The sequence below is a fragment of the Pagrus major genome, chromosome 17 (assembly GCF_040436345.1).
Source record: "Pagrus major chromosome 17, Pma_NU_1.0".
Taxonomy (NCBI): Eukaryota; Metazoa; Chordata; class Actinopteri; order Spariformes; family Sparidae; genus Pagrus; species Pagrus major.
In genome coordinates this window covers 11,360,920-11,374,481 of record NC_133231.1, presented here as the reverse complement: position 1 = coordinate 11,374,481, position 13,562 = coordinate 11,360,920, and the positions used below count along the sequence as shown (strand labels likewise).

General features: G+C 40.3%; 1 protein-coding gene across 5 annotated transcripts in view; it reads right to left on the bottom strand.

Moving 5' to 3' along the window:
* Positions 1–13,562, bottom strand: part of dnah5 (dynein, axonemal, heavy chain 5) — a 98,980-nt gene that overhangs the window by 9,508 nt on the left and 75,910 nt on the right. For all 5 annotated transcript variants that reach the window (XM_073485783.1, XM_073485784.1, XM_073485782.1 and 2 more), the window contains 11 exons: positions 12,331–12,513; positions 10,596–10,700; positions 9,985–10,123; positions 9,423–9,537; positions 7,416–7,606; positions 6,508–6,629; positions 4,701–4,850; positions 3,688–3,933; positions 3,314–3,533; positions 1,720–1,925; positions 188–391 (listed from right to left, as the gene is read on the bottom strand). In XM_073485783.1, the coding sequence (XP_073341884.1) occupies positions 188–391; positions 1,720–1,925; positions 3,314–3,533; positions 3,688–3,933; positions 4,701–4,850; positions 6,508–6,629; positions 7,416–7,606; positions 9,423–9,537; positions 9,985–10,123; positions 10,596–10,700; positions 12,331–12,513 (1,881 nt within the window). The remainder of the gene's footprint in view (positions 1–187; positions 392–1,719; positions 1,926–3,313; positions 3,534–3,687; positions 3,934–4,700; positions 4,851–6,507; positions 6,630–7,415; positions 7,607–9,422; positions 9,538–9,984; positions 10,124–10,595; positions 10,701–12,330; positions 12,514–13,562) is intronic.

Below are 13,562 nucleotides of genomic sequence, written 5' to 3'. Positions count from 1 at the left end.
ATCACATGACAAGTGCAGAGAAAGATAGGGCATAAATGTGCAAACATACATGAAATCCTCATGACAGCAGCCCTCAGAGACTGATGGTGACATTTTTGCAGCCACATGTTCAGTCACACAAATCCCTCTAAATCTGTTGTAGAAGTCAGATACAAGTGTGTGCAGTACAGCCAACTGTCATCCTCACCTGAATGTATGTCAGATACTGGTCAACACTGGAGCATTTCGGGATGCTGTAGCCCTTGTAGAAGTTAAAAGCAGGTCCGAACATGTCTTCACTGAACCACACCTTGGCAAAGGTGTTGAGGAGCCGTTTGTCATAGTCGTCAGTCACACGGCCACCATATTGAATTTCTCCAATCATGTATCGCACTGTGTTCCACGACACGCCCTGAGGAGGTATGAAATAGAAAGACAAGATGATACAGTTGCTGACCAAAACCATGGCAGGAGATTATCTTTACAGGTAACCCGACACACCAGAGGGTTTGTTACACAGAACCATTTGGAAAAAGGCAGGCACTTTCAAAAAATACTTGTCAGGTGATTGGAAATCAAACTATTTTCAAAGCCATTTGAGAGAAGAGCGAAAACCTTAAGTGCCGTTCTCTGCTCTCTTTTTTAAACTATCCAGTTCTGATAAAACTGATTCTATAGCAGCTACGCTAACCTCGATAGGAGTGGCCATTGTTGTTTTAAAGCACTTCTCTCACTGTTGTCACACTGCTCTAATTCTTCCTCATCAGATGCTGATTGGTTAAACCACTTTGTGTTCATCCACAAGGGCACAGCTCGAAGCCCAGCAAGAAGGATTTGCGAAATCACATGATCTTGTGATCTTGCAAGGTAACTTTAAAGGCATACTATGCACAATTTGTCTGTCGCTGTTTTTAAACACACCATTCAAAAGGTGCAGTAACCAACTCTGCAGTAAGATAATACTGGGTTAAGTTGGTGGCTCACCAACAACCTGGGGATGAGACTCAAACATCCGGTATCTTTCTCCAAAATTGCTGACGCCCAGAAACATCCAGACACCGCAAAACAATAAGATTATAAAGGCAGAGGACAGCGTCTGTAGATATAGACTGCCGCATGTCTATTTGGTCTTCATTTATGATTGTAAGAGATTACTTTTGTATGAGTCTACACATTGTTTGTAGAAAAATCCTGCATAGTATACCTTTAACAGGTAGGTTATTAATCTGTTTGGCCTGTTAATAAAAGTTGACTCTTCTCCTGCCAAACAGAAGACAGTAACATTGATAGAAACTGTGAAGATAAGGGAAATGGTTTTTGTTAACTCTAGCTACATACATACATAATGCATTTTTATGCGAGTTTAGAAATGGTGAGAAACTCTAACTATTATAATGATGTATTCATTATTTTTTACTCTGGTGCCGCATTGCACAATGTGCATATTCCCTAAATCTGATATAGTGCAGTATATCAGACTATTTGCTTATTTAGTGCATTCTATGATTTATTTATTACATACACATTTGAAGACTGCACATTTTGCTGCTGGAGAGGAAAACTGTAGGATCAAGAGATTTCAACCACACTTACTCTACCAGTAAAAAACGATCACACAGCATTTTGAACCATCATTACCCTTAAACTCTCCGATCAGAACTATTTCAGTGTCACCATTGCTGGTAGCGTTTAAAGAAGATCACTGTAGTTTGCTGAGCCCTTGAGAAGCGTCACTTCTACCTTTTTAATGTCCATGTCATCCAGGTGGTTCTGAACAAACTGGACAGTGGCGTTGAAGTCAGCCTGGTTGAACTCGTAGGGGATGTTCCATCCCAGAGGCCCGTACTTTCTTCTCTCCTGTACCGTGCTGTGGAGAAATGCAACTCCATACAGCATTGGCTTCCACTGCACCATGTTACTGACGTCCAAAAGGTCCTGGTTTATACCTGGTGAGGGGCAGATGAATGACCACTTGAGCAGCACTCAGAGAGTAAAATCTACAGAAAGTCTTTGTAATTCTCTCAGTTTTTCAGGTCAACATTTAGAGCTGTGATCCAAAGCCTTCCAGCCATAGCAAGAGTGCTACTTCAACTACAGCAGACTTGGAAGGCATAAAAACATTAGGAACAAATACCAGTGTAGAAAGCCCTTTCAAATACAAAACAAAAAAGAAATATGACTGAAAAGTTGCTCCAAGCTGTGGACTTTTGATCTGAAGGAACAAATGTAACACATCCTTGCTGTGTGAATCCTTTTTTTTCTAACTGGCTTAAAAATTTTAAGATTTAGCTATTTGTATAACTCCAGGTATGACACACATACAGTGCTGTATACATAATTTTTCCTTAGCATATTGCAAGTTGGCAACTCTCTTTCAGAAAATCTCCGACAGACAATGTCTCAAAGGGCTTTGCTGAGCTCTAATGAAGTTTGGGAAACTGTGCCAGGCTCAGGAAGATAACAGTGTGGTGATGTAAATTAAAACTCAGGCTGAAAGTGAAATATTGAAAAATATCTCCACAACGTCCATCTAATAGGCAGTCCCATGTGTAAGGTTCGGTTCAGTCTTACATCATTTGGGATTTTCAACATATAAAAGTGGAAAGAAATAGCAACACAAGCACTGCTTAAAAGGAATATAGGATAAAAACAGCACTCCCTGAAAATTGGGTTTGATATTCTGAATGGACTGCCCACAACAAGTGTGATTTCATCCTATCTGAAGAAACGCAATTTTTAAAAGGCAGCTGGGAGCATTCCCAGACTCTCTTGCCCTTCCAGAGCCTCACATATTCAGTACAAACCAGGCAAAGACAGCCGGTATATACATATTAAAATATTCCTCTCGTTCTCCCTCTTTAAGTCTTGAATATAATCTGAACTACATGTTACAACTTGTTTAAAATTTCATGAACCTTCCAGGCTTTTGGTACTTGGGTGTAAAAGCAGCAAATGTTGTGTATCATCTTATGTCCTGGTGCCTTTCCCTTAAGATACATACACATCACTTTAATTATTGATTATGTAACTTATTGAAGGTCTGTATGTGTTTTTGTGTGTGTGTGTGTGCACCTTTTTAGGGGGGCACAAATGAGTTGTTTTCACATGTACACAACCAAAATGATAAGACACCCTGTTCAGCAGGCTCATCATAGTGCTATGATTAGTTTTGTGCTTTCAGACCTGAGCATTGTATTGGTTCAGGACAGGGTGCGTGCATCTGCATTCCTAGTGCAGCCTCCCTGCTCTCACCTTTATCTTAAAATGACTGAATAAGAATACCGGACTTTTGAATTATTATGGCTTATTTTATGATGAAACAAACTGGCCCCACCTCCATAGGTCCTCTTCAGGCCTGCCTTGAGACCCTGCGGTGGTTCGTTGGTGAACTTGATTGACATCTGCAAAAGGGTGATGGGGAAGAGTCGGTGGACCTCTGTGGTGATCCAAAGGCGGAAGCTGTCGTGGACAAAGTCTGTCTCTGTCACTGTGTCCATTAGCTCGTCCATGAAGTCCAGACCCAGGTGGCAGTTCTGGAGTAAGGCCCAGCCTCCCTGGGGATAAATGAGAAGAGGAATGGTTATCATCCATATCAAGGACTCGAAAAGAAAGAGATCATTGTAAGTGACTAACTCTTAAAGTTCAACATGTTGCATGAAACAACCACTCCATCAAATGAAGCAAATACTGCAGTAGCCTCACACTTACGTTAGCCATGGTCTGCTGCAGAAGCTTGCGGGCGTGAACCTCTTGTCCCTGTCCCATGGAGACATATCGTGTCTCAAACTTCAGCCTCTTCCCCAGTGCGATAATGGAGTCGGTTGGATCTGAGCCCATTGACAGAAAACAGATGAGGGGTGTTCGCGGGTCAGATTCCTCCCACATCTTCTCCAAGTCGAGAATGACCCCTTCAGTGTAATTCTCCCCCATTGCATCCATTATGTATTTACGGGCCTGGAAGAGAAAGGGGAAAAAATTAGGCAAAGTAGAATTGTTTGTTTACTGTGTTTACTATGCAAAGGGTGAATACTTGTTCAGAGAAGGACTGGAATACATTCTTTTTCTGGGAACTGAGTGAATGGTTCAAATGGTTGTTATTTTCTGGCTTACTATTTTCAGTAAAAACTGCTGCTGGAGGTCAGGGAAGGACAACTGCTGGACTGTTTGTGTAACAGAATAAATTCCACTTCCAGGCTCGTCTGCAGTGGACCAAAAAAACTACCCATCAGTAAGAAGTGAATGTCCATTAGGCGCTGTAGATATTCAGGCTTAGTGAGCTTCAGAGAGAGTCGCTTTACTAAATGTATTCCACTTTTCCCTTCAAGGAAAAACTTGTCCAGGGGAGATATTACTGTAGATTAAGAGATTTTTAGACTCTTTGTTTCTCTTTTTTTCTACTTGTTCTCATTAATACAAATGCATTTTTGAAGTAAACCAGCATCTCTTTTCCAGCCCTGACCCATCAATTAATCAAGAGTATGCTACTTCAGGCTACTCAGCTTTTTTTCATCCATGGCAATTTATTTATTTCAACTTAACTTTTTGATATAGCGGGATTGCATCATATTGTTTCAAATGCATTATGTTGCATCCTTGCAACTATTGGACTTGGACAAAACAAATGTATTGTGAGAAGCTGATACTATCAAAATTTGGTTACAAGCCACCCGATCCTTGTATTTAGCCATCATAACCACACATACAGATGGGTCTTCTTTAACCTGCGCAATGGTCCTGTCGGGACACCAGCAGCGAATGAGGAGCAGACGTCTGAAACAGTCGAGGGCCTGGTCATAGGAGTTTGGGATGACCTCCTCCTCCGGTGCCTCCTTATCAAACCATGACTTCCACTGTTTCTCGTTCCGACTTATCTGAAAGAAATGTGTAAAACAGCACTGACTCAGGAACACACAGATAAAAATGATTTATGTTTATTGCATCAAACCTGGACAGAGGCAGAACATGTGGAAAAACAAATTCAATAGTGTGTGCACCCACCCACACCCACACAATTTAGATAATTATAAACTTAAGGTCCTGATCTGACTCTTCTTGTACTGTACTCCATCCATGTAAACACCATGTGCTTCCAAGAAGTGACATGAACACTTGATAGCACAACATATGCAAATATACTGTGACATCACACAGCTTGCTAATCACTGTTTTTACATGCATGCAGGAAACTGGATGACCGGGAGAAATCAGGTTAAAGCAGGAAATAAGAGATTATGTTCACTGTACATGCACCGCAATCACTTGATAACTGTATAACTGCTTTAGTAACATGCAGCTGGTCAGTAATCAGATTTATCCTTGAATGCATTTTTTAACTCCGGCATATTTTATGTGCGTCTATAATATATGGTACAGCTTAACAGCCTGAAGTGTTTCTGTTTTGCATTTGAAAACACAAGCATAGTAGGTACAGATCTCATCGTTTTTCTTCCGTTTTACTAAGTTGGTAGTCATTTTGGATTTAAAATCTCACTACTACCAGTTAGGTTTATGACCAAGTGTCTTCTTTAATGAGTATTTATTCAGGATAGTGAATCAAACAGCATGTTGCAGCTGTTTATTCACATAGTTGGACACATTCACAACTGGGAGCTGTTTGTCTTTGTCTATTAGGCACTGAGGAGCTCCACTTAAGATTTTAAGGGCCTCAGCGATTTGTTGAAGAGCATATTAACACTAGTTGTTGATAGAGGAGAGAGTGTCACACATTCACATTCCCCACTCACATTTCTGAGCCACACTGCGGATTTGGGGTCAAGTTTTGAAGCACATGGCTAAAATGGTTGCTTGAAAATAATGTTCGTGTGTCAAATACGGTTCATCTGTGTCATATGTGTAATACAAGTTTGTCTGTAGGGTGAAGACAGTCAGTCAGACGGTCACAGATGGTTTTGTCTCTCTATTCTGGGAAGACTGACTTCACAATCCTGTCCTCGCCTTGTTCTTCTTAGACTGATTTCATTAAACACAGAACTGTTAATCCACCTCTCACTGCTAATCATCCACACTCAAATACACATGTGTATTTGTGTATGTGAAGGAATACAAGGGTGCACACACATACACATTTGCGCGTGTGCGCACAGATGCTCAGCCAAAAGTAATTGATTGAAAGTTTCTCCAAAGCTCATTTCACAGAGCACTGAGCTCCCCTTCCTATGGATGCCACCAAGCTGTCAGTCACACATAGTGAGTGTGTGTATTTGTGGGTGAGTGACAATCCATTGTGATGAGTGTGCGAGTGTGTATAAAAGTGAGAGATGAAGCGAGACATGATGAGACTGATATTGACATGCTTACTAGAGCAAAGGAGAGCTGTGAAAAATATTTAATAAGTGCCTAGAGACCACTGCTGCATCTGTGCGCGTGTGTGTGAAACAGATGACAGATGAGCACTATCATCTGCAGATTTAATAGAGAAAAAAAACCTCTCTCAGCTGAGAGAGGTATTTTACACCTGTCAGGGTACTATTAAAGTGATCAAGTTGTGTATGAGCATGGCAGTTGTACCTGATCTAGTATATCAGAGAACTGCCACAGTTTGCTGAGCTCTACAAGGTTCAGCCAGGTCATGTCAAGGATCCATTTAGCTGGTTTCTGAGGGCAGGCCTTTAGGTCCAGAGATGCACCTCCTGGATGACCCAAACACAAACATGCACACATGAAATATACACGGGCATGTGCACACATAAACAGGAAGACCCAAAGCGAAGATATAGTTGTATAAAATTAGTAGATTAAAATGCAAAAATACTGGATGACAGATACTTTGAATACATGCCATCAAAACCTTCAGAGATATACACAAAAGTCATTCTGTGAGTCCATGTTCAGCAGGTCAGAGCTGACAGATGGTGAAGCTGCATGCATGCAGCAGACTGTCTGTTCTGGCCTTGCCAGTTGCCATAGCTGGCTTTTATCCCTGCGGTGATCTCTGATTCAGTGAGCTGCTCCAATACCAATATGTTGAAATGTGTATTCTATCTCCGCTAAATAAATAATGTATAAAAACAGCAAACATGGATATATTAACATAAATGGTGATTTCATTCCACCTTTTTCGAGGACCTGGAGTTTGTTTTGAGGTGAGCCAAAGCTGTACAACAACACCTGGTGCGCCACTTCTTTTTATGATCAGGTTTGAATGTCTCAAACTCAGTGGAGACATGTATCTGGTATGTAAGTTAACACACCGTCTTTCTATATGTTCAAGGTACCAACACATCAATTCAGTCTCAGGTGATCAGACATAGCAGACTGGTTGAAAAAAAGAAAACCTTGAGTAAAGGATCAGAGGAAAAAAAATCCTTGAAACTTACTTTTCCACGTATTATTGCCGACTTTACAGCAGCTCAACTCTTATGCAATTATAAACAATTATGTCTGATAAAACCTACATATACATATTTTCCTCTTACCTTTAATAAGTGTGAGAAACTCCTCATGTTTGACCCTGTTGCTCTGCATGCCGATCTTAAGCGTCAACAGCAAGGTGAAGAGGAACTTGTGTTCCTCGTACAGGCCCCGCGCTGCGTACTTATACACCTCAAATGTCATGAACTCTATGATGTTGGCGATGCGTTTGCTGGTGATTGGGCTTTTGGAGGACCTGTAAAAGTAGAATTTCATAGCAGACACCACATATAAAGTTTTGTCAAACTTGCAGTCTAGTAGCCCCTTGGAGCTCCTGCCTTAACATTTAAATGTAATATCAGCTCAAATATAGACTGGAGATCACAACATGGTGGACTGGATACGCCTAATGAGCACAGAACATCCTGTCTTTGGTTGATTGACTTGTGCATAAACAGTACTGACTGTGAGGCTCAGGATGTCTGTGACACTTGGTAACAATTATGTGAAAGCTTCTTCTATCCATTAAGGATATTGGTATAACTAGGTGTATGGTTGGACTCACATTGTGTTCAATGTTTCTAACATTTTGCATTGTGTATAAACAGCCGAGGATATACAAAAATCCATCACACTTAAAGAAGTATTTCAACACAGGAAAGATGGCTCAGATGAAGCATTTTGTGTAATTTGGCAGATTTTGAGTGGGGGGGGTCTGGGTGCATGCAAGATGGAAAGAAGCTTAACATTGTTCATTTGCATATATTACCAACACTGTGGTGATACAAAGCTGGTTGAAAATCAGCAAAGTTGCTGTTTAAAGTACAGTTCAACCTGTAGTACCGGTAATGACTCAGAAACTTACAAACTATGATAAAACCAGTTAAGGAGAATTAACAAAAAATGACACACTTGAAAAATGAAAGAGATCCTTACAAAACAGATATTTATGATGAGGATTAGGCTAGTGACTCATTTAGACATTGTGTTTAAGGAGAACCTGATTCATATACAAGAGGTGGATACAGTAAATTGAACACCTGTTAAATTTTGAAGAAATTCAATCCAATTGCCCTGCGGCAAAAACTGCTTGTACGAAACGAATAATAAATTTTGTTGACACAACTAGATGATGATGCTTCAGGTCGTCTTTGTAGCATTGTTATATGTTGAATCACACTTTATTGTTTGGTGTTTGCGTTATTTTAGAATTTCCAAAGATACTAATGAAGTCCCTAGTTTCCCTGATATTTTGTTGGATTATCAACCACAAAGTCCTTCTTGTGCTACAGAGATCTAATACAAGAGTCACCTTCTCTACATCACCCTTAAAAACCCCAAATTATGACAACTTGTCACATATGTAGACACTCGTTAACAAAAAAATAAACCCTTTTACAGAGGTATATTCTGACACAGGAAGCAAACTGCAAAAAGCTTATTTTGTTAGAAAGGCATACTGAAGAGGAGTAGATAATAGCTAGAAGCTTAAAAAGCATATGTTTGCATCCTGGCAATTATGTGCAATTTGACTTCCACTTTTGTATTTACCAGTTTAGAATTTTGCTCAAGTATGCTCTATGAAGTGTTAATTTACATTTCTGACAACACATGGCAGCATCTCTTTTCTGCTTTTGTCAGTCTGTCAGAATGTTGAACAAGTCAAAAGATAATGAAGAGAAAACAAGGGAGGTTTTGGGCCATGGATTGGAAGTTACTTATACAGTATGAGCAGTCTGAAGAAAATTCAATATTGTTTTGGCCTTGAGGGAAAACAGTATTTTGGGAAAGGCTGAAATAGCATCACAGATGTCATGGCATTATAATCGGTTTCAGTCACCTAGAAAGTGCAACCCAAATAAATACCCAAACAAGACTTTACAAATCACAATGAGTAAAGCAAAATTTGAAGGTCAGCTTTGTAAGAAAAAGGCTCACAAGGAATTGCGCAGGGTCATCTGCTGTAGGCATAAAATGGTGTCACTATAAAACATTTTTTTTATGGGTAAAGTCCATGCTTAGAAAAGAAATGAATTAATTAAAGAGAGCAGTAAATGCCAGAGCAGTCTCACCTAGCCAGAGAAAGGTCAAACAGTCCCAGGAACTGTCTCAGAGAGGTCTGATACATGACATTCACCATACTCATTTCTGTGATCAGGAAGTACAGGATACTACCCCTGGTGGCCACTGAAAAACACACAAAAAAATGCAGCAACAATGGCAAATGAAGTTTTTCCCCCTCAAATACCTTCATGAAAAACGTGTCTTGTGACTCTATTCATTCAATCAAAACATGTATCTTTACACAAAATACTAGCCTGTGGAATATAAACAAGTATTTTGTGAAAAATACAAAAAAAAAATACAAAAAAAATGATGAAGTTGATCAAAACGTCTGTTTGGTAACATGTTGCACACATTAACACTTTGACTTTGACTTATTTACAATGAACTAAACCTGTTATAAAGGGATGTGTGCTGAAAATTTCTTCAGGACAGATTTCATGTTCGTCATTTCTTGAGCAAAATTAACTTGTTTTGTGTGATTGAACATGAACTTGGCAGGCACACTGTAACTGAGCAGAGTAGACTGAAGAGCTGATTCTGTCTTTTGAGCCAGTTGTCATGACCTACCTGGTCGGTACTCCTCTCTGGCAGCATTTATCTGGACCTCGGTCTCGGCAGCAATCTGTAGTTTCTGAGTGACTTCTTCAGCTGTGCGCTTGGTGTTGCCAAGGACAAGAATCAGACTCTCATCATCCACCAGTGAACCCTACAAAAAGACGTATTTGCAAGAGTCAGAAAGTCAGCAAATTAGTGAAAATGCAATTACCCGTGGAATTACTATGGTAATGGAGTTCAGAATCAGAGACATTGCTCTAACAGATGTACGTTTTTTATATTTTTCTTTATTGGGTGACGTCATTCATGAAACTTTCTTTCCTAAGAACAAACGTAATAGAGTTTTAATCAAATCCAGATGAGAATATTTGCCAGCAAATGTCACAAACAGTCTTTTAGTAATACTGGTCTCATATATAAAGCAAAGATGTAACATGAATAAAATAAACTGGTTTTAGATTTTAAAAAAACGTAAGAACATAGAAAACTTCCTCCTGACACTGTTACAGTGTCCAGACTGATGTTTATTACATGGCAAAAACTGCCAATTCAGTTGGAGGCAATGTTGTTCACCACTTCAGAATGCTTTCTGATACATCACAGTTTCAGATGTATTTCCTTGCCTGTGTGCTGGTAAGGCGGTAGAGGAGGTTGTCCTCTAGTTCCTTCATCTTTCTCTTGTTAGATGTCACATCTTCCAAGAGATCTGTCCTCTCCTTCTCCAGTTCCTGGTGTCATCAAAGCATAGATAACACACACACACACACACACACACACACACATATACAGTACATATAGGTTATAAAGCTGTGGCATGGTGCTAGAGGGAAGGCCATGTGATCATATAAATCAAAAGGCTTTATCTCCCGGGGTGCATGAATTTGATCAGCAAATGAAATACCTTTAAGATTGAGAGATACTGGAAGTTGACATTTATGCCTTAGAGCAAGATGAAAGTTAAATACATCAAGGATTCATCTTGCCATGTGCCTCATCCAGATCACATGGCAGTCTGGTCTTTAGTGGACAGACAGACCCAAGTGACACTGTCATCCTTTATTTGAAGTGTTAGCAGGGTGAAGGGGTAAAAACTATGCCACATTGACTCATATGTTTAAAACTAATTATATTGCTACTGTGATTGGAGATCAAAAGCACAGTGTCTGGATTAAATATGACAGGTTTGTATGAGTCTAAATACTCTTGATATGATAACTATTCATGATAATAACAGGACAAACAGACTGAGGGAAAAAAAACTTCAATAATACTGTAAAAAAGGGAGAGAAGAGAAATGACCATGTCTTACTTCAGATGACAATGTAAACACAACACTAACACGCAGTGCCATTGCCCTGGATGCCAGTCTGACACTCCATGAATTAAAGTACCCAGTACCTCCCTGTCCCACAGTAAACCCAAGAAAAATGTAATCCTCTTTGAAAATGGGTGTTGGATTTCAGCTCTTCAGTATAATTACACTATGAAGACTAATATGGTCAAGACAACTGCCCGTGACTTGAAAATCAAGGAGCTGAAGAGCTCATCTTATCGTTAGACTGTGCATTAATTTGTTTGTCTTTGAACATTTTCTTCATTCATAATCATATAAATGCATTATTTTGAACACGCAGGAGCTGTGACATAAAGTGAAAGCAAATAACTGAATAATTACATTAGGCTTATAAATGCGGCATGAACTACGAACATGCAGGTTTCAGCTTCAACTCTCGTTATGATAAATACATACTTCATTCATAGATAACAAGCCACTTTTTCCCCCCCATCAGGCAGAAATCCTTCATCTCATCATCAGCCATTACTAAAGGGACAATGGCCTTCCTGCACTCGCACAGGTCTCTTCCCAGGCACAATCGATGCCTCCTCTGCATTGGGTGCATGTATAATGCATGTCTATTGCCCAGAGTGAATGACTCCAGCCTTAGACCTCTTAAGATGTGTGTGTCTTTGTGTGTAGATTTGGTATTCTTTTCTGTTGTTTGATTGTTTCTTTACACTGCCTGTGTCTAAGGTCCATAATGATTTCCGTGTTCTATATTCAAAAGGTGATAATAACCTGTGAGTTATACTGTCACACAGTTGGTGCTTGCTAGAGGGAGAAAATGAGGTGCACAGTCGGGGAAGGTGTTGGGTTGGAAGCCTGTATTTTAAAAGTCTCCACTTTTCAAGGAAACAACAAGGATCTAAGCTATTTGCATCAAGCCAGAGGTACATCCTCTCTGTGGAAACACACAGACATTTAATTGGCAATGACATAATAGTGCAGCCTGAATCAATTTAAATATTCAGCTAAAAGATCTATACATTGGCTACCATTTTGTTTGAAAGCAATTCTACCTGTTTTTCTGTGAGGATGACTCTGCCCAGCAGCTGGTCCTCCAGTCCTCTCATGGTGACGGTAAAGTCGATGATGGAGGTGCGGGCACTGATCTCAGGGGTGTAACCCGGGTTAGGCAGCTTGGTGGTCACATACAGCCTGAAGCCCTTCATCACATCCACCTCCTTGTCACCCACCTTCACCTGCAAAAAGCAAGTTAGAGGGAGGGAAAGACGCATCCTCATTATCCATCAGCATGCACAAAATAAAGAGCACAAAGTTGGGTTCACAGCTGCTCAGAAATGTTGCGTATGTGTGTTTATGTTTGCATACGTGTGTACATGTGAATGAATGTGTGCTTGTGTTTGCTCTCATCAGCACTTAATTGCCCACAGCAGCATAACTTATAATCATCCATCTGCCTGCTTGTCCCTGGAGCTGTCGGCCACAGACACCTTCACTTCCTCCTCACACCAGGATATTAATAGAAATTAAAGCTCTTCAGGAGAGGGTGGGAGGCAACGTGTAGACACCTCTAATCAGGCTTCTCATTAGGCAGCTGAGAGACTTCTGGGTGGATGTGTTATCTGCATGCAACACGTGATTACTTGCAATCACTTTAGGTTGTGAGTGTGTATGTGTGTGTGCATGTTTTTCTGCAGTTTGTGCAGTTTGTTCAGTGTGTGTGTGTGAGTGCATGCATGTGTGTATTTGTTTGATGCATGTGTGAGACAGAGGGAGGCAGCTGCAGTGTCAGCTGCTGAATAACCAGCATCAGCTGGAGCCAGGAGTTGAGAGGCGATAATGAGAGTGAGAGAAATGGCTCAAAGCAAACTTTCACTCTTCCTCTCTCTTGCAACTTCTTACATTCTGTGTGATTTAGTTTTCTGTGGTTGAACATGTGCGTGTGTGCGAGAGAGAGAGAGAGAGAGAGAGAGAGAGAGAGAGAGAGAGAGAGAGAGAGAGAGAGAGAGAGAGAGAGAGAGACATCACAATTACAAGTTCTAAGAATCCATTCTTGTCCTGATGTACAGTACAGAAACTGACGTTCATGGTTATCTGCACAACATGCATTTCGACTGACCTGTCAATTGTAATTCTTGGAAATTGTTGCTCAAATCTTTACAAGCATCACACGAAAAGACACATGTGTGCAATAAAAATGCTTTTTCGAAAGTTCAAACCAATTTATTGGCAGAGACCAAATTAGAGTGTTCACATCTTAGGCTTGATTCAAGGCTGTCATTTTGCT